Here is a 22,253-nt window from a genome sequence, read left to right as displayed (position 1 = left end):
CATTTTTAAAGTTTCGGACCTAAAAGTAACGCGTTACTTTCGAAGTAAAGTAACAGTTTCTTTTGGGGGGCAAGTAACGCGTTACATTTTAACAGAAAGTAAAGTAACTTGTAACGCGTTACATTTTTACAAGTAACTTACCCAACACTGATCAAATACTGTCAAAGAATTTAAAATTTTTTAACCTCCAAATTCTTTAAAACCTAGAAGTAAGTCATAATATATAAAAATACAGTAATTAGTCATATAGTTCTTATAATTTGGAAGATAAAGTAAAGAAATGGAAATAAATTCCTTCCCGGGAATTTATAGGCCAGGGAAAAAAACCGGGAATATTCCCATTTTTAAATTCCTTCCCACCGGGAATATTCCCACAGCCCATCACTAATTGTAATCGACCGAGAGTATTTTGGAACAATGGGGAACATCTTCCGACTTCGACTTCTAAATAATCCGTTTAGGATGAAGTCGAATCAAAGTTGCCTCACGGGAAGGTAGAACAAGTGAGGCAACCGTTCCAAGCACTACGCTCGAGAGCCTCCGTTTCATTCAAGACTTAGACTCTTCAGGAAAAGTAACAAGTTTATTACTTGTAATTTATTCTTTGAGTCAAACTATTTTGCAATAAACCATCGTTTTGTAAGATATTTTTACGATTGTATACTATTAACTTCGAAAATGGTTCTCATAATATAATTTCCCATCATGGATTTCAAAAAATCAAAGTTCGAACAAAGAAAGATCTCCGATCCACATGTCTCTTCATGTTTGATATGGAAGTCTTATCTTCATTATTGACCCTTAATTTATTTTAGTCCTAGGCAACGCGAATCAACGGGATGGCTCTAAGTGAAAACATTCATTTAGATAGTTAAGTAATCAGGAAATTCCTACTGTTATTTCACGAAACACAACAGATCTTGAGAGAAAAAAACAATTTTGCTTACCAGGGGGAGGGAGTAAATCATCTGCTTACGTTTGCTTAAATAGGAAAAAGGCAAGGGCGCCGATCCTGGGGGGCCGGGGGATCCGCTCCCCAAAGCTCATGTGGGCCCCCTTTGTATTTATGAATATACAATATTTGGCATAATTTGAGTGCAATTTGTCTTAAAATGCTCATACATATATCTTCTCCATTTAAATGCCTCCACCCCTCCCCCCATTTACAGAGAAATCGGCGCCCTTGGAAGAAGGTCTAGTGAAATGAATAAAAATGTGATAACGTAATACTTGAACAACTCTATCTAATGGAGGAAAGTAAAGTAGTATTCAACACTTTTTTTCAATTTTAAGCATTTCAAAGATTCTCGTAATTTAGTAGCGTCCCGGATTAGCATTTTTCAAATATGGGAACTCTATCTATACCTTAACGTGGGAATCGGTTTCGGACCATGCACTTAATCAGCTTTGTCACAAGAGGCACATAGGAGTTTTTCTTTCGATTTCCTTAGGAATATTGCGAATGGTATGACTTTTAAAACTATGTTTAAAAAAGAATACACATCGACATAATAAGATGATAATCTGATACCTAGGAAATATATTGAATTGTTTTTAATTTGTTCTCACGCTACCAAAACAGTACTTATGCTTTATTTTATTCCAGCCTTTTAATATAAGCATTGCACACTATTGTCTGTTCTAGGACGATACAATTCTAGTTCATGTATATGCTAGCTTTGGAAGTACTGTAGAGTTTCGCTTATCCGACATAAACAGGCAGGCAGAACGCCGGGTAATGTGGATATGTTAACAAAAGACCTATTAAAAGTAAAACTTATGATATAATTTTACATATCACGCATCTAATAATCATGTTTTATAACAAATAAATGCACTGTACTGAATCAGGGACGTATCCAGCGTGAGGGCCTGAGGGCTGTCCCCTTTCGAAACTCAAGCACTTTTTAATAAACTTGCTTTTACCCTTTTGAGGCTCTTTTATATCAGTTTACTTGGAGTCAGTGTACAAACTTTGGGCAATGTGCTGTTGTCTTGTTATAATTCTAAGAACATACTATAATGCCATTATACCAGGTGGAATTAAAGAACAGTTTTAAATAGGATTAACATTTCGTTTCCGTTCTGTTTTTAACTTTAATATATTAGAACGATACACTCAATGTCTTCTTGCTATTTTTGTATGTGATATACGTAGCAGACAGTTTTCTTTAGTTACATTTCTCTCGAAAATATATTTCATTTTGTTTGTCCTATAATGCAGTTTCCAAAGTAAACCGGTTTATAAATGAAAAGTAGGAAAAAGTTAAAGAGAAATACAGAACTGTTGCTTTATTATTATTATTATTATTATTATTACTAGCAGCGTTCACCCCGCTTCGCTGCGGTCACCCCGGAACGCAATAAACTTTGTTACTTAGATAATTTTTACTTTTTCGCTTTCAAGTGATATGATAAAAACCATAGAAGATTGCACTAATGTTAACATTATATCGCCTGTCATTTATGTTAACCCGCCCCGCTTCGCTGCGGTCACCCCAACCCGCCCCGCTTCGCTGCGGTCATCCCGGAACGCAATAAACTTTGTTACTTAGATAATTTTTACTTTTTCGCTTTCAAGTGATTTATAGCGCCTGTCAGTTATGTTAACCCGCCGAGTCACAGGGTCATGCGGGTTGCATATAAATACGTTTATTTTTATACCTATGATGAACTAATAACAAAGGATTTGTACGTATGGACACCTGAATGGTCAATTATCTCAAGACACTGGTAATTGAAAATTAAAGTGATATGATAAAAACCATCTAGGGTCCACATCCTAACAACCCCCCAAAAATGAAAGAAATCGGTTCAGCCGTATTAGCGTGATGAGCGGACAAAGGATTTTTTGTACGTATTGACACCTGATTGGTCAATTATCTCAAGACACTGGTAATTGAAAATTAAAGTGATATGATAAAAACCATCTAGGGTCCAAATCCTAACAACCCCCCAAAAATGAAAGGAATCGGTTCAGCCGTATTAGCGTGATGAGCGGACAAAGGATTTTGTGCGTTCTCTTTTATATATATAGATTATTATTATTATTATTATTATTATTATTATTATTATTATTATTATTGATACTTTTAAAACATTAGAATTACGTGCTTACGAGGATTCGTATTGGGCCCCCTCCGAATAGAAAACCTGGATACGTTTCTCCACTGAATGATAGATGTATGAGTCAAGCTGTAGACGGGCGCGCTAGGCGATAGACTCCACAGCATGAAAAATAGATTAAAACCACAACTTGCAGTTCTTCTTGACAATTGGTGCTGTCTGCAATGATATATCGGATCATATGGTATGTGGAACAAAGGATGGTCGGATAAGCGAGACCATGGTGTATTGGTGTTTCACGCACCTAAACCTGTAAAATGTTTGTATAAACGATTATCTTTCACTCCCTAGCTAAATTTGTGGGTATGATCACACACCTTGCCTCATAAAGTATAGTCTTATAAAGAAAAAAATATTTTTTTTTTAGCTAAAACCTAAAGAAAAGCCAACTCCACTTTATCTTTTTTTTTTTTTTTTTAAATAATGGCAAACTAGTCCACTTCATCACGATAAATCACGTTTGGTACTCACATGTCTTTTTCTGTCCGTATATATCCTTCACACTTTGTTGGAGACAAAATTGTTCTCCCCCCCCCCCAAAAAAAAAAAAAAACAGGATGAGAGAAGCTATACAACAGCATGAACTGAAAACAATAGCTATTAACAATAGTTGTCTAATCCTGGATAAATACGTCATTACAGCAAAATATCAGTAAGTTATGTCCTTTTATTATATTGCTTCGGTTCTTATTAACATGAAAATTATAATGTTTTATAAAAAAAAGGGGACAGCGTACGTATTCACTGGGATGGGATTCGATCTAGTGTAAGAACTACTAATCCACCACGCTATCCACCTAACCCAGGATAGAAAACCTGGTTAAGTGGGACCAATTTTTGGCTGCGGGACCGCCAATTTTTGGGGACATGTCACTAGTTGCCTATCTGTGGTCCACCGACGCTTACGGCATGGGATTGTCCCCTCACGAGTGAGGCAGATTGTAATCGACCAAGAGTGTTTTGGAAAAATGGGAAACATCTTTCGACTTGGACTTCTGAATAATCCGTTTAGGACCAAGTCGAATCAAGGCTGCGCCACGGGAAGGTAGAACAAGTGAGGCAATCGTTCCAAGCACTACGCTCGACAGCTTCCGTCTCATTCACGACTTAGACTCTACAGGAAAAGTAACAAGTTTATTACTTGTAATTTATTCTTTGAGTAAAAGTATTTTGCAATAAACCATCGTTTTGTAAGATATTTTTATGATTGTATACTATTAATTTCGAAAATTGTACTCATAATATAATTTCCCATCATGGATTTGAAAAAAATCAAAGTTCGAACAAAGAAAGATCTCCGATCCACGTGTCTCTTCATGTTTGATATGGAAGTCTCATCTTCATTATTGACCCTTAATTTATTTTAGTCCTAGGCAACGCGAATCGACGGGATGGCTCTAAGTGAAAACATTCATTTAGATGGTTAAGTAATCAGGAAATTCCTGCTGTTATTTCACGAAACACAACAGATCTTGAGGAAAAAAAAAAAAAAAAAACAATTTTGCTTACCAGGGGGAGGGAGTAAATCATCTGCTTACGTTTGCTTAATTAGGAAGAAGGCAAGGGCGCCGATCCTGGGGGGCCGAGCCCGCTCAGAGCTCATGTAGGCCTCCTTTGTATTTATGAATATACAATATTTGGCATTATTTGAGTGTAATTTGTCTTAAAATCCTCATATATATATCTTCTGCATTTGAATGCCCCCCCCTCCAAATTTAAAGAGAAATTGGCGTCCTTGGAAGATCTGGTGAAATGAATAAAAATGTGATAACGTAATACTTGAACAACTCTATCTAATGGAGGAAAGTAAATTAGTATTCAACACTTCTTTCAGTTTTAAGCATTTCAAAGATTCTCGTAATTTAGTAGCGTCCCGGATTTGCATTTTTGAAGTACGGGAACTTTATCTATACCTTAACGTGAGAATCGGTTTCGGACCATGCACTTAAGCCGCTTTGTCACAAGAGGCACATAGGAGTTTTTGTTTCGATTTCCTTAGGAATATTGCGAATGGTATGACTTTTAAAACTATGTTTAAAAAAGAATACGCATCGACATAATAAGATGATAATCTGATACCTAGGAAATATATTGAATTGTTTTTAATTTGTTCTCACGCTTCCAAATCAGTACTTATGCTTTTTTTTTTTTTATTCCAGCCTTTTAATATAAGCATTTCAGACTATTGTCTGTTCTAGGACGATACAATTCTAGTTCATGTATATGCTAGCTTTGGAAATACAGTAGAGTTTCGCTTATCCGACATAAACAGGCAGGCAGAACGCTGGATAATATGGATGTGTTAAGAAAAGACCTATTAAAAGTAAAACTTATGATATAACTTACGTATTACGCATCTAATAATAATGTTTTATAACAAATAACTGCACTGCACTGAATCAGGGACGTATCCAGCGTGAGGGCCTGAGAGCTGTCTCTCTCCGAAACTCAAGCACTTTTTAATAAACTTGCCTTTACCCTTTTGAGGTTCTTTTATATCAGTTTACTAGTAGTCAGTGTCCAAACTTTGGGCAATGTGCTGTTGTCTTGTTATAATTCTAAGAACATACCATAATGCCATTATACCAGCCAGGTGGAATTAAAGAACAGTTTTAAATAGGATTAACATTTCGTTTCCGTTCTGTTTTTAACTTTAATATATTAGAACGATACACTCCATGTCTTCTTGCTATTTTTGTTATGTGATATACGTAGCAGACAGTTTTCTTTAGTTACATTTCTCTCGAAAATATGTTTCATTTTGTTTGTGCTATAATGCAGTTTCCAAAATAAACCGGTTTATAAATGAAAAGTAGGAAAAAGTTTAAGAGAGGTACAGAACTAATGCATTATTATTATTATTATTATTATTATTATTATTATTATTATTATTATTATTATTATTATTATTATTATTATTATTATTGATATTTAAAAACATTAGAATTACGTGCTTACGAGGATTTGTGTTGGGCTCCCTCCGAATAGAAAACCTGGATACGTGTCTGCACTGAATGATAGACGTATGAGTCAAGGTGTAGACGGGCGCGCTAGGCGATAGACTCCACAGCATGAAAAATAGATTAAGACCACAACTTGCAGATCTTCTTGCCGATTGGTGTTATTTGCAATGATATATCGGATCATACGGTATGTGGAAAAAAGGAAGGTTGGATAAGCGAGACCATGTTGTGTTGGTGTTTCACGCACCTAAACCTGTAAAATGTTTGTATAAACAATTATCTTTCACTCCCTAACTAAATTTGTGGGTATGATCACACACCTTGCCTTATAACGTATAGTCTTATAAAGAAAAAAATATTTTTAGCTAAAAGCTAAAGAGAAGCCAACTTCAATAATTTACGTTAGTTTTTTTTTATTTTATATATATATATATATATATATATATATATATATATATATATATATATATATATATATATATATATATATATATATATATACTGGCAAACTAGTCCATTTCATCACGATAAATCACGTTTGGTACTCACATGTCTTTTTCTGTCCGTATATATCCTTCACACTTTGTTGGAGACAAAATTGTTCTCCCCCCCCCAAAAAAAAAAAAAAAACAGGATGAGAGAAGCTATACAACAGCATGAACTGAAAACAACAGCTATTACCAATAGTACTCTAATCCTGGATAAATAGGTCATTACAGCAAAATATCAATAAGTTATGTCCTTTTATTATATTGCTTCGGTTCTTATTAACATGAAAATTATAATGTTTTATAAAAAAAAGGGGACAGCGTACGTATTCACTGGGATGGGATTCGATCTAGTGTAAGAACTACTAATCCACCACGCTATCCACCTAACCACGGAAACTACTTCTTGCTTGTTCTCTTTTTCTTAAAACATAAATGCTAATATCCATAGCGCATGTCACTTCCAACCTGAAGACAGGATATTTCCTCTTTGTTTCTATATTTCCGTACGACATCTTGGTTACAAAGCTATATTTGGCAAACCATCTAGACACTAGGTTTAAACCAATAAATTCAATATTTTACTCCACTTCCGCCAGCTCGTTCACTGCCTATTGTCAATTTCCCTTCACAATCATGCTTTGCTACTGAAAAAGTCCCTAGAAATCATGATTGCCAGTATACACAAAACCGAGCATAATTTTGTTTTTGCTTATATTTTTATTATTTGATTATATATTTTTTTGGAAATATCTCCTTAGATGGGTTGCTTTCTATTATCTCCACATACTAATAACTGAATTTTACTCATAAACGTAAGGAAAATGGAATAAATGCGACAAATCGTGAGTTACAGTACGCACGCATTTTTATTGCGCATGGGAGTACATACCCTAAATTTTCGGGAATGACCTTTGATCTTCAGAAAATTTAAGCATGCGAGTATACGGTGGTCAAAACTTTATGATCTTTGATGCTCAAAAAACTTTGACCTTGGATCGCTGAAACTGGATACATGTTTCGGCCCCCAAGATACTTGTTGTACATCCAGTCGAAGGAAATAAAAAAGATAGAAGTATGTGTATTGACTCGGGTTATATATTGTGTTGTTTAACACAGTCTTTACAGAATACATTCTCACCATTTCAGTTGATATAAAGAACTAATTTAAAGTTCAAACCCAGGTCATCGATTCAATGTGAACTCGAAGTCCTTTATAGAAATTGATTTTAGTGAATGAAGTTTTAAAACTGATTAAAGGTAGTAATTTTATGGATTTATAAGCAATGATGGTAGATGTACACAGGTGGAAATTCTTTGAGAATCACTATGTTGACTTGAAGAACAACAATCCTAATTTACCAATTCTCATCAGGGAGAGCAGCGGAATTCAAGCAAAGATGTTTACCAGATCTGAGCGAAACGAAGAGGGCAGCGTAGTTTTGAAAAATTTGTAACCTGAAAAAAATAGCCATTGTCTTTGTCAGGTTTCTAGCTTTTGTGTTTTCAGCTGTTGTGTTGTATAGTTTCTTCATGTAAATATTTCACTATTGTTAAATTTTATAATTATAAGTAATCAAGAATGAAAAAAACGATGGTATAAATATGCATTAACATCTCAAATTTGCATTATGCAGTATACAACTAGGTTATTTCATCTGGAAATCAATTGCAACAAATATATTGTATATCGTTGTGACAGTATGTCGATATAACATTAGGAGAAAAAAAACATGGAAACATTAAAAAAAAATCCCAAATCTAGTTACAACAACACACTGAAAACTAGCGTGATCTTTGGTGGAGTACTAATCCATTAATTAAAACGCATCTTCTAGTTTGGTTCTTTCTGTAAGTAATAGGTTCGTCTTATATAAACTCTGAGGAGGGGGGGGGGGGAGAAAAAGTGTTGAACTTCAATGAATAAATCCATCGACTAAATAGTTGATTGATTTCAATTTGGTATATTTTTCAAGGGAGGAATCCGAGGAATGGATTGTTCATTTTTATGTAGGATAAAATCGGAAATCTGTGTGTCATTTAGATGTGCTCTTCACTTCTTTCTTCATACTTTTCGAACATTACGATATATAAACAAAGATGGAACATTCACATAACTTCAATTCTTCTCACATTCATTGAGTAAGAATATGAGTGAACGATATATAACTATGTAGACAGAACAAGGTGCATGTTTGATAATCATTTAATGTTTGTATATTTCATTTTTGTTGCATTATTATCTTCTTTTGTTTTTGCTTACGTCATAGCAGAATTTATGTTTGTCAGATAGATGGCAGTGTTGTTGGCCATGTGGAACATGAACTATTACCTGACCAGGATATTAGTGCGGTTTTTCGTGGAGGGCGCTAGTGTAGTGTTTACATCAGTTTCTTGGTAAGCGCGGTGGGACAGGGGAACGGAGAGCGTCACTCTACAGTGTATCCAACGATTTTCAAAAGTTGCAGTTTACATGTTATAAGTAGCCTAATCTGTTTCGCTTAATAAAGAACTCCATAAATTATATAGTTGTTATTGAATGCAGTAATGGTTATTCCTGCAGTAATGCAGAGGTATTGTGGATAATGGCATATGTATGGAAATTAACAATTTAAGAACAAGATAGCATACAAGTAAGTTTCTACCGTGTATTAAGCAGATTATATAAAAAAAAAATGATTACGTTTTATTTGATTTCATTATAAAACAGTAGAAACCTTTAAAACTCAGTAATAAGATGTAGTGACTAAAATATTAATTATGGGTTGGTAGCTTAGATACTTGCGCAATATCTTGTAACTGTGAGTTTAAATCAAGTTAAGGCTCGCGATGCTTGTATTTGTTTTAATGTAGGTCTATCGATTGACAACTAAATTATTTTCTTGAGTTGTAGCCAAGAAAGAATTCCGATACGTTTCCACTCGAGAACTGTGGAAGTTCTCTCCGTTGGTCTATTGGCTAGCGCATGTGTCTTTGTTGTACGTGGTTCTGTGAGAGCCCAACAATTAATTTTACAATCTTTCACTTTCATTAATCATCTGTCTCCTCTAGCATATAGAGCATAATCATGGGACGTTAAACTAAAGAAATTTCATTTCATTTTTTCGATGAATGTGAACCCTTTGGAGGAAAAGGAAGTGAAGAAGAAATTTTCCTTAATTTTTTTAAAGGGCTACGGGATTGGATAGCTTGTCTTTCGGGATTGCCTTGTAAAACCTGATTACAATGTATCGTTCTTTTAGGATTATAATCGTAATCCAGCCTTTTGGTAAATGTGAAATAAAAGTATCGATAAAACATCAGCGTATGGGTAATGTAAGCATAAATATCATTGGTTCAATACACAATAAATTCACAACTTTTATTTATGAGTATAGAAATTCCCTTGGAACTCCCTCTGAATTTCTTTCAGACCCTAGGTCTCTTGTGACGAAGAATTAATTCTATTATCTGTTTTCATACACAATATAATTTTGAAACTTGGGAGCCTAGTGTTGTCTTTGTGTCTGTAATACGTAATCATTTGTCGATTGACTTCAGAAGACCGAGTTTAGCCCGTGAGCATAAGTTGCATATAGTTCAAACATATCAGATGTACGGTCTTGTTTAACAAATCCTGTGTACACATATGAAATTCAAAGACAAAGGTAATCAATCGTCTTTAAACAGCTGTATTTTTATTTCAAGTGTAAGTACTAAAATGTGCTACGTAGATTTCCGGCCAATTGATTCATCGCCGGTATCTTTGAGCAATGAGATAGCAGTGGAAGACAAATTTGTCTTCCCCACTGTCAGGCTCTCCACTTTGAATTTCAATCGCTCCCCTACCGCCTCAATGTAACATTGGGTTTATTTCTTTTAAATTTTTTTTTTTCAAAATATGGTAGAAATACTGGATTTTTAAATTACCAAACCATGCTAAATAATGACAGGTTAGATATCAGAGAAAGTTATATTTATCTACCTGCTTAATTAGGGGCGGATCAAAATCTCCTTCGGAGGCGGTTAGATTATCAGTTTATCTCTCACCAGTCTTTTGCAGCACATCCGAAAATGATCTCAATGCAAATTTGTTACTGAAGGTACTGTCAATCGATCGATCACATGGTCCAAATTGGTAGCAATTTCGAAGACGCCTTATCTCAAAACTACACAATAGAACTTGCTTTAAACAATGAAAGCGCAGTTGCCAAATTATAACTTTGATTCACAAAGATGAACTTCGAGGTTTCGTTAACAGATGAATTAGGAATTCCTTACACTCTAATGCTACGAAGTTCTCAGTGTTCCTTTGTACAACACTAAGGTTAGTTTATTATTGTCATATTAATATGGAGGGTGTATGTACTTTTTTTTTTCTTTTTTTGCAGTCCCTTAAAATGTTCTGAAAATAACTTCCATAACTTTTGAAATTGTGTTTGTCTTAACTTGAACATACGCGTGAAGTGGTTTATTATGAACAGGGCAAAAACAACTGTGATAGATTGATTACAAGTGATCCGGTTAGAAACACTGTTGTTTGTATTTTAGTTCCAAAATCGGCCGCCCGCACTCGTTCGCTGGTGGACTAATACCTGATGTAGTTCCTTCCATGTGCTTCTTTTTACTCATTAAACAGTAGTGTTTAATATACATTTCAGAAACATTAAACTATAATATTCATGCTAATACGCCAGTGTTGTGGTATAGCTATTGTGTGACTCTTTCAAAGGCAGAAGTGTCTTATGTGTATTTGTAGAAATAGTGAAGATACTTGTAGTTTAGTGCAGTTCAAATACAAATTACAACACAGTTTGATTCACTTATTATCAATCAGCGTCTATGGTAAACAAAACAATATTTTCTGTACAAGCAGCAGATGGTCCTCCAACATATTGGTCCACCAGGCCGGGATAATTTAGTGAAAGAAAAACTGTGTTTTAGGCTCAATTTAAGTCTCAAGTCAGACATGTTGGTGTCAGCTCTGGGTTAAATTCCAAAGTTGGGCGTCCGTTTCCAGCGAATTTTTTAAAATTTACAGGAAATATATAGATAATTTGATCGTTTGTCTGCTTGATAATATATAAGAGTCTCGAAAAATATGTTTATTTGTTATATATAAGCGGTTATAAAGATGGGACTATATGGCGAGCGGAGGGAACTACTTGGCGCAAGGTAACCGAACAGTTGCATTGTGGGAAAGAAACTAGCATTTATGTTACCAACATGGCGAATGTACAAGGGCAATGAACTAGCAATTTTAACATTTGTGAAGGAATACATTGATAACGAGCAAAATCTTTTAAAAGTTTGTGAAGAGCACGGATTAATGAACCTAATAACAAATTGCAGAAAGTGTGGAAAGGAGATAACAGTGAAAAAACTTGACGAAAGCGGACGCCCAACTTCGGAATATATGCCTCAGCTCTTACCCATAGTGCAACTTAATAGTGGAAGTGTATTGTGTCCCCATCAAGGTTTCAAAGTAAAATACTCGTTAAATTGTTATTTTCTTGTACAGCATTCTAAAAAGAAAGAAAAAAGGTTATTCTTACTACATTTACGCAGCAATAGGCAGTAGCTACAAACATTCCTATTGTGTGAGTGAAGCAAGCAAAGGAACCAGGAACATTTTCCCCTCCCCCTTCATTCGACCTGTGCAGCAGTTGTGTTGTGTGAGTGAGAAAGCAGCTATTGTTCACCCTCCTGCTCTACATTTCAACAATCGTGCTACTCAGCAGTACGTGCATCAGCTGATTTGTTTTATACGTATTTTTTTTCTTCTTTTTTAAAGTGCTTTGGGTGCAATGTACAATGTTTATGCGTTTCAAGTCCAGCTGGACGATGTGTTGAAGTTAATGCATTTGGGCCTAGCAAGAAGCTCAAAATTTATACTTTTATATCAATGCATGAATGTCATGCTTGCATTCGTCATCGCAAAGTAACAGGGTTGCCAACTCCAAGTTAACATTTACTGTGTGTGTAACTTTATTTTGTTTCATTTGCTTCTATTATTTTGTTTATTTTAATTGTAAGTAGTTGGCATCATGGCTGAATTATCTCAGCTTGTAAAACAAAGAGCAGTTTACAAAGGTCAATTAACACGAATATGCTCGTTTGTCAATCAATTTGACAGTCAAAAACATAGTATTGAAACAATTAACACTCGCCTAGAACAGCTGCAAACTGTGTGGTCTAAATTAGAAATTATTTTAAATGACATTGAGTTACTATCAGGTGATAGTGAACAGGAAGATGCGCGTGCAGCTATTGAAGAAACTTATTTCGATGTAAAATCTCGCATGCAAGCTATCATTAATGCTCATAATACAACCGAACCTAAAGATCCGAAATGTAATTCACGTATCACATCCAGTGTAAAGTTACCGACTATTGATTTACCAGTATTTCACGGTGATTATACAAAGTGGATATCATTTAGGGACACCTTTCTTTCATTGATTCACAATAATTCTGATATATCAGCTATTCAAAAATATCAATACTTACGTGCTTCACTTCGTAATGAAGCATTAAACCTTATCCAAAGCTTACCAATTACTGAAGCTAATTACTCTATAGCTTGGGAACAATTAAATGAAAGGTATGATAATAAAAGGTTATTAGCTGCATCTCATGTTAATGAAATTCTTCACATTCGTTCAGTAACGAAAGAAAATGCTCACGAGTTGCGTAATTTCTTGAATACAGCTATGACGTCAGTGTCAGCGCTTAATGCACTTGTTGAAAATGTTAATCTGAGTGACGTAATATTAGTACAACATTTCTTAGGTAATCTTGATCAGGAAACTAGGAGAGCATTTGAGTTACAGTGCAAGGGTTCAGATTTTAGTACTGTTAGTGAGTTATTTAATTTTCTAGAACATAGGCTTCAAGCGCTCGAGAAAGCTAAACCGTTACCAAGTGAAAGTAATAAACAGACCAAATTATCTTTTAGTGTTAAAAAGCATAGTGACAAGCATTCACCTGTGTTCAAATCTTATTTAGCCACCGTTAAGACTGATTGTAAATTTTGTAAAGCTGGAAAACATCCTCTGTTTACTTGTGAGTTATTCAAAAGTGCTCCAATCAATCAGAAGTATAAATACTTGCGTAAAGAAAACATTTGTTTTAACTGTTTGCGTAGTGAAGACCATAATTCATCTCAGTGCAAGTCTGGAACATGTAGACACTGCAATGCTAAACATAATACTTTGCTTCATACAGACAGAACTGTATCGAAGGGTAACGAAGCGTCAGTACATACTCAGCATTCAAATAGTACCAGCAGTGGTATGGTGTCTCCAGGTACCGGAATTTCATCCCGTAGCAACAGTAACGGTACACCTCAAGCATCGTATTGTTCGGTCAAGCAACAGAGTTCGTCACAGACTTTACTTGCTACGGCAATTGTGAAGGTCAAGGACAGTGCGGGAAATTGGGTCAACTGTCGGGCACTTTTAGATGCAGCTTCCCAAACGAGTTTTATTACTGAAGATTTTGTTCAGCGTCATCGTTTGAAGAAAATCAAACATCACGTGCCAATTCAAGGAGTAAATAACTCAACATCAGCAGCAAACTTTTGTGTTAACATTCAAATGAAGTCAACAATAAATGACTTCAGCATTCAAGTTACGTGTTCGGTTCTTCCAAACATAACTAACTTGATGCCAACGGAGAAGATTGATTGCAAGACATGGGGCATCCCTACAGACATCAATCTAGCAGACCCAAGCTTTAATACACCTTCAAAAATAGATATTTTGTTAGGGTGTGATGTATTTTTTAACATTCTAAAACCAGAAAGAAGAACTAGACCTGGCTCTTATCCAGTACTTCAAAACACTGAACTAGGATGGGTGATAGCAGGGAAAATTCCCAGTACACAAGCCAGTAACTCAGCGTTAACGTTCTTCATCAGATCCGAAGACAATCTCAGCCAACAACTTCAGCGTTTTTGGGAATTGGAGGAATTCCATACAAAGTTATTGTCCCCTGAAGAAGTAGCTTGTGAACAGCATTTTAAGAATAACACTACTCGAGACTCAAGCGGACGTTATGTGGTTCGTCTCCCATTAAAGAAGGACAAGGCCACGCTTGGTGATTCATTACAGATAGCTCTCACACGGTTTCGTCAACTTGAACGCAAATTGAATCGTGAACCTCAACTGAAACAGGACTACATAGCCTTTATGGATGAGTATGAACAATTAGGCCATATGCATCCTATTGGTACGTTAAGTGAAGTGGCTAAGGACAGTGTAGTTAGATACTTCATACCTCATCATTGTGTATTTAAGGATTCAAGCACAACTAAATTACGTGTTGTATTTGATGGATCTTGCCCCTCTACAAGTGGAGAATCACTGAATAGCATACAAATGGTAGGTCCTACAGTACAAGAAGATTTGGTTTCAATTGTACTTCGATTTCGTACTCATCAAGTGGCTCTTGTTGCTGATATTGCTAAAATGTATCGGGCAGTAGCTATGCATCCAAATGATCAACCTCTTCAATCCATTTTATGGAGGAAATCTAATCATGATCCCATATTCGTTTACAGTCTTGATACAGTAACGTATGGATTATCTTCAAGTTCGTTTCTTGCTACAAGGTGCTTGCGGCAGTTAGCACAAGATGAAGCAGTTAACTTTCCCAGTGCTTGTGAAGCACTAGAACGTGATTTCTACATTGACGATTATGTAGGGGGATCTGATAGTGTTCAAGGTGCACTTCAGACGTATAGTGACTTGACAAGGTTACTACAAAGGGGAGGATTCGTTTTGAGGAAATGGTGCTCCAATGACGTCACAGTGTTAAACTCCATTCCTGAAACGTTAAAAGAAACTCAGAGACTTATTCACTTTCACACGGAAGGCATCAAGACGTTAGGAATTTCATGGAATCCCACCTTTGATACATTTTTCATTAATGTTAGCTTAGTTAATACGAGTGAGAATCCTTCCTCTCAACAAACTACGAAACGCAGTGTTGCCAGTATCATTGCAAAAATATTTGACCCTGCTGGATGGTTGTCTCCAGTAGTGATTAAGTATAAATTATTTCTTCAGCAGTTATGGTTAGTAAACATAGCATGGGACGATCTTCTTCCCATGGAATTAACTTATCAGTGGAACAAACTTTATTTGCAACTGCCATTGCTCAGTGATGTGCAAATTCCAAGATTTGTATTAGTGCCAGGAAACGTTAAAGAAATTCAAATCCATGGTTTTGCAGATTCCTCAGAAAAGGCTTACGGTTGTTGTGTGTATGTTAGATCTACTAATACCAACGGATCCACTGTCAGTCATTTGTTATGTTCAAAGTCAATGGTTGCACCTATTAAAAAGACTACTTTGCCAAGATTAGAGCTATGTGCTGCAGTTCTTCTTGCGAAACTTATAAACAAAACTTTAGCAACATTGAGACTAACAGTATCTAGCATTCATCTGTGGACAGATTCTCAAATAGTTTTAGCTTGGTTAGCATCGCCAGCCCATCGTTGGAAACCGTTTGTAGCAAACCGTGTATCACAGATTCAGGAATTAACACATGTAAGCGATTGGAAACATGTTCTATCGCGAGATAATCCCGCAGATCTCATTTCAAGAGGAATTGACTCTAAAGCCATTCAGCAGAATCAACTTTGGTGGCATGGACCAGTTTGGTTGCAGCAAGAAGCTACTCATTGGCCTTCTTCGTTGCCAGACGACACTCAGGATTTTGAAGATATTCCAAAAGAATGTCAAAATTCATTTACTAATACATTACTCTCTCAAGTTAAAACTGAAGAAATTCTCTTAAGATTTTCGAAACTCACTCGACTGTTAAGAGTCTTAGCATTATGTAAAAGATTTATTCACAACGCAAGAAATCCCAAAAACAAACACTGTGGATCACTCTTAGCGTCTGATATTCAAGATGCTACACAGGCCTGTATTAGGATGACACAGCAGTCATACTTTTCACAAGATATCAAGGATCTTCAACGTGAGAAGCAAGTTTCAAAGCAGAGTTCGTTGCGAACATTGCATCCTTTTTTAGATAAGGAAAATATTGTTCGAGTAAGTGGTAGATTAGAAAATAGTGATCTTGAATTTAATAATAAGCATCAAATAATTTTACATCCTAAAAGCCATTTCACTCGTCTTTTAGTTGAACACGAGCACAGAAGATTAATGCACGCCGGTCCTCAATTGCTTATGTCTTCAATTCGAGAAAGATATTGGATACCTAAAATACGACAAACTATAAAGCATGTAATACATCATTGCAATACATGCTACCGTTTTAAGGTCTCAGTAGCACAACAATTAATGGGACAATTACCATCCACAAGAGTGCGTCCAAGTAAGGCATTTACTCATATTGGCGTTGACTATGCCGGACCTTTCCACATTAAATTGGGCTCTTCAAGAAGCAAGAACACAAGAAAATGCTACGTCGCAGTTTTCACATGTTTGTCTACGAGAGCCATTCATTTGGAATTAGTTTCTGATCTCACATCAGAGGCTTTCATAGCAGCTCTTCGTCGATTCACATCCAGAAGAGGAAAATGCTTGACAATCACCAGTGACAATGCCACTACATTTCAGGGAGCGAAAAATGAGCTCAAAGAATTATACCTTCTATTCCAAGGAAAGGAGTTCAGCGACAGGATTCAGGCTTTTGCAGCAGAGGAAAATTTCGAATGGAAGTTTTCGCCTCCGTGCAGTCCTTCATTTGGTGGAGTATGGGAGAGTGCTGTCAAATCTATGAAGTACCATCTTCGAAGAGTAGCTGGCAATGCCGTTTTAACATACGAAGAATTCTTAACGCTTCTCTGTCAGATAGAAGCTTGTCTTAATTCTCGCCCTCTCATAACTTTACCAGATTCGTACGAGACTTTCAGTTATCTTGCTCCAGGCCATTTTTTAGTTGGTGGCCCTATTACATCTTTTCCTGAACCAGATTTAACTAGTACTGTTGAAAATCGCTTGAGTCATTGGCAACGAATCCAGAGGTACCAACAGCATATTTGGAAGAAATGGTCACAAGATTATCTTCATAGTTTACAGCAGCGTCAAAAATGGACATCAGTTCAACCCAATATTAAACCTGGAACGCTCGTCTTGTTGAAAGAAGACAACTTACCTCCACTTTCTTGGAAGTTAGGAATTGTTGAAGAAGTATTTCCAGGCAAGGATGGATTAGTGCGTGTAGTATCAGTTCGTACAAAGACTGGGACTTATAAGAGGTCATTATCAAAGTTAGTTCCTCTTCCGAATGAAGACACTGTGAACAGTTAATTTTCTTTTATAATTCATGCTTGGTTGGATACTTTGTATTCCAACGGGGGGGAGTATGTTTGATAATCATTTAATGTTTGTATATTTCATTTTTGTTGCATTATTATCTTCTTTTGTTTTTGCTTACGTCATAGCAGAATTTATGTTTGTCAGATAGATGGCAGTGTTGTTGGCCATGTGGAACATGAACTACCTGATGTAGTTCCTTCCATGTGCTTCTTTTTACTCATTAAACAGTAGTGTTTAATATACATTTCAGAAACATTAAACTATAATATTCATGCTAATACGCCAGTGTTGTGGTATAGCTATTGTGTGACTCTTTCAAAGGCAGAAGTGTCTTATGTGTATTTGTAGAAATAGTGAAGATACTTGTAGTTTAGTGCAGTTCAAATACAAATTACAACACAGTTTGATTCACTTATTATCAATCAGCGTCTATGGTAAACAAAACAATATTTTCTGTACAAGCAGCAAATGGTCCTCCAACAGTGCAGTTAAGAAAAAAAAATATTATATACCTATCTGAGTATAAGAGCGATGCACTAGAAGAAAGAACGAGATATTTTCACGAAATCTGTCACTTTATATATTACAGTTAATACATAACACATACAGATATACAATGGTCTGTACAGAAAGGTTGGAGAACCATGTAAGCACCATTGAAGCACGCCCTGTGATGAATGAGCAGGAACTATAGCATTAGCGAAAGCAAAGAGGAAAGAAAGACCTTGTTCGATTGTTTGGAAGCACACGAGCATAACTGTACCCAGCGCCGGTTGCGAAGTTTTGGGGCAAGGATAAATTGATGATTTATTATTATTATTATTATTATTATTATTATTATTATTATTATTATTTATTGTAAGCCATACTACAGAAAATGATGGCTACGGGAGAAAACAGTCCAAGACCAAGAAATGTGAAAATTCAATATCATTTAATTACTACTTTCAACACTTAATTATGTGGCAAATCATAAAAGGGAATAATCTACTACACGAGTTATCGGTGTTTAAGAAACTATATAACATTAGAAATCGTTGATCGCTATAGACGCTTTATTATTTGTGGTGAATATTTATATAAATATTTACGTAACTCTAACTCTATGGCCTATGAAACCCGGAGATTTAATGTCACACTCACAAAAGCTCTCCATTGACTTTTGTTCTCAGACAATTGGATCCAGTTCCTACTTTGTATTCCTATTTCTGCGAGGTCCATCTTAATATTGTAAAGTTCTCTTTGGGGTAGAACTAAAAAAATGGTAAATGGGATTTTTTTTTTTGGCTTTCCCAATCACCTTTTTTAAAATAAAATTCCTCCTATGTACAGTTATAATAATCACAGTCTCTAATACTATGGCCTTTTAGATAATCTATTTGGTGGTTTTATTGGTGAGATGCTGTAGGGATCCAGAGACCGAGAGTCCTAAGGTGATAGGAGCCAGGGCTCTTGGGGTGAAGGAGTGTATGTAAGTACCTCTCAGAGACCGAGTGTCTTAGAGAGTGGTGGAGTGATTACAAGGAGCAAGCGTCCAAGTGACAGGATCAAAGACTGCGCGTCCTAGAGAGTCCTGTAGCTTCTTTTATCCTGAAATATTGACTGACTTTGTTGAACTTCGTTATTCGACGATTGTTGACGATGATCGACGAAGCCTTCTTCCAGGTTGCCGTCTGAAGTTGTTTACAGCTGGCACGTGATGTTGGGAGCACGTGTAGATCCTAGATTTGATGGCTAACAATGTCAGGTAAATGAATAAATTATACCGTTTTTGTTATGCAGATTCTGACATTCTCCATTCCCGTTCCTTTTGGGTTCGAATATTCGTCTCAGGATTTTATTCTCAAATACCTTCAGTCTGCGTTTCACAACCATATATGACAACAGGCATGGTTATTGTTTTATATATTTTAAGCTTCTCCTCGACAGAATTTACGACGACAAAAGATTTTGAACTGAATAATAACATAAATTCCCTGCTTTCAGTCGATATTTAATTTCTTCGTGGAAATAGTTTTGTACTATTGATATTCATCCTAGATCTTTGAAAATATCCACTTTGTCCAATCCTTAATTTGTAGTATTACGATCCTGGGGAACTTCTATGTATTTAGCTTTCTCTGCATTTACTTCTAAATCCATTGTTCTTGCATGCGTTTAATAAGGAGTCTGCATTTCTTTCTATTGTTCTCCTATCATTTCCTATCAAATCTACATCATCAGTATATGCCATAACCTGACGAATACAATTAAGCTCTAGGTCCTGGCTACTATAATTGATTTTCCTTATAGCGTACTCCAGAACAAAATTGAATAATAATAGCGACAACCTATCTCCTTGTTTCAGACCACTCTCGACGTAACAGCCCTTGGAGAAGAATTTTCCTACTCGGACTTTACTTTGGGTTTCATTTAAACACGTCTTAATCTAATTAGCTTTATCGATATTCCAAATTCTGTAAAACTACTGTAAAATGCTTTTCTCTCCTGAGTCATAGGCTTTTCTAAAAACCAATAAATAATTGATACACCGTAAATATATGTTGTATATACACTTGCAAGCTTGTATTCTAACCAAGGGGGTCAGTGCAACAGGATCTAACCATCTCCTGTTGCTAAACTCTACGTTACTTTTGAAGTGAATTGTTTGTCCCTGAAATGATTGAATAAATATCTTCTTAACCTTTGAATACAATAAGATATATTTTGCCATAATTGTCATATCTATTATGACCTCGCAGATAATGTTCAAAAATATTAAAATATAAATTACAAGTGATAGGACCAATTACGTCATTTTTCGAATTCAATATACTACACATCTTTCCTATTTATTATCAACATCGTTTATTATGTATCATTGTGTCCCAATACCCTGATAGAATATCAGTATTCCATAATTTATCACGATACATGCACAGATGGTTGTCAAAATGATAATAACATACATGGAAACACGTCAGATGTCTGGATTGACAACGATCAGACGTGTCAACTTTGGTGTGTTAGGGCAAATTCTATACTACGTGAGCAGGAGTAGTACATCAGTATGCAATGAATTGTGCGGACGGTGAAAGTGTAAAATGGACAAGCTCTCTGATTCCCAAAGAGGGCAAACTATTGACGCTCGGTTATGTGGTGTGAGTGTAAGGAAAGTGGCAAGTGTCTTAGGTGTGTTGTGAGACAGAGTATTCAAGGTGTTGACGAGCTACAAAACTCATGGCAAAACCACATCGGTAAAGGGGAACCTCAGTGACAGATCACACCGAACATTAATCTTTTGCGTACCAGTGGCATCCATGTGGATATTATAAAATATTTCGTTGCAAATACAAGTCAAGTCCATGGGGATGTCACGAAAACGTATTCTTTATTAAAAGTTGTATTAATGCTGGAGGTGCGAATTAGTTCTACGGTCAGTGTTGCCAACTTGTAGCATCACAAAATCCCTTCAGAATATCAACATTTTCTTTTTTCAGTCCAAATGTTCCACAATGCATTTTTTTTAACAGTAATATGAATGCTTTCCTCGCGTGTGCACAATAACTACGACCTATATATAACAGTCTAGACAGTCTTTTAACAGTAAATACAAATCTAGTATTACAGCACGCACATAGGGAAATGATACGTGGAACACAAGGGGTTAAAGCACTTAAAACTGTCAGTGCAAATGAAGTACTTCGTACTGCCTGAATCGACAATTACAGTCTGCCGCGAGTTACATGATAGACATACGGGGTCGGGCTGCACCGGTGAAGCCGCTGATGAAAGACCATAACGCTGTAGCACGAGACTAATGGTACCGGAAACGTGCATTCTGGAACACTGATGGAAAATGGAGATAGTTAATAACGTCAAGTATATTGTAAGGATCTCCACATTACAGCGTGAGCACTTGTGATACAAGCGACACGTGCTATTATTTATAAGCAGCAGACGATACACAGAACCAGGAAGACACGAAGAACACGAAGAAACCGAAGAATAGCGAGCTATCGAGCCACCTGAAAATTACTTATAAAAGGGAAGCCAAAGAAGACGGAGGCATCAGCTGATCGCTGATCACTAACCCTTAACAGCTCTGGAGGTCGCATTGGACGAAGGAGCTCTAAAATCTCTGAAGGTTGCCTTGAGCGAAGGGGATTTCTCACCAGAAACCTTACTACCATACCTCACGAGGCTGCCATGAGCTGAGGAGGTTACTATAGGACCATAACTGCAAGTCACCCGGAGGCTGCTTTGAGCGAAGGCGTTCCCATATAAAACGTTCTTTCCTTTACCTGTGGTCATAAGGAAGATTTGACTTTGTAGACTATTTTGTATTATTTTTATAAAATAAATAGGTGAAGGGCTAGAATCGTGGACTGGCATTGTCTCTACACACACAAATTATTGGA

General features: G+C 36.1%; 1 protein-coding gene across 1 annotated transcript; it reads left to right on the top strand.

The window, feature by feature from the left end:
• The first annotated feature begins 12,603 nt into the window (after positions 1–12,603).
• On the top strand, positions 12,604–17,844 carry LOC145689405 (uncharacterized). Its single transcript, XM_081763560.1, has one exon. It carries the CDS (start codon positions 12,604–12,606, stop codon positions 17,842–17,844), a length of 5,241 nt encoding a protein of 1,746 aa, XP_081619686.1.
• Positions 17,845–22,253: the final 4,409 nt, after the last annotated feature.

Source organism: Thermobia domestica, chromosome 7, assembly GCF_964235325.1.
Source record: "Thermobia domestica chromosome 7, izTheDome1.hap1.1, whole genome shotgun sequence".
Classification (NCBI taxonomy): Eukaryota; Metazoa; Arthropoda; class Insecta; order Zygentoma; family Lepismatidae; genus Thermobia; species Thermobia domestica.
This window is presented reverse-complemented; position numbering and strand designations above follow the sequence as displayed.

What these genes read in the sequence shown, in the direction of transcription:
- LOC145689405 (XM_081763560.1), top strand. Translation starts at nt 12,604, where the DNA reads ATGGCTGAATTATCTCAGCTTGTAAAACAAAGAGCAGTTTACAAAGGT.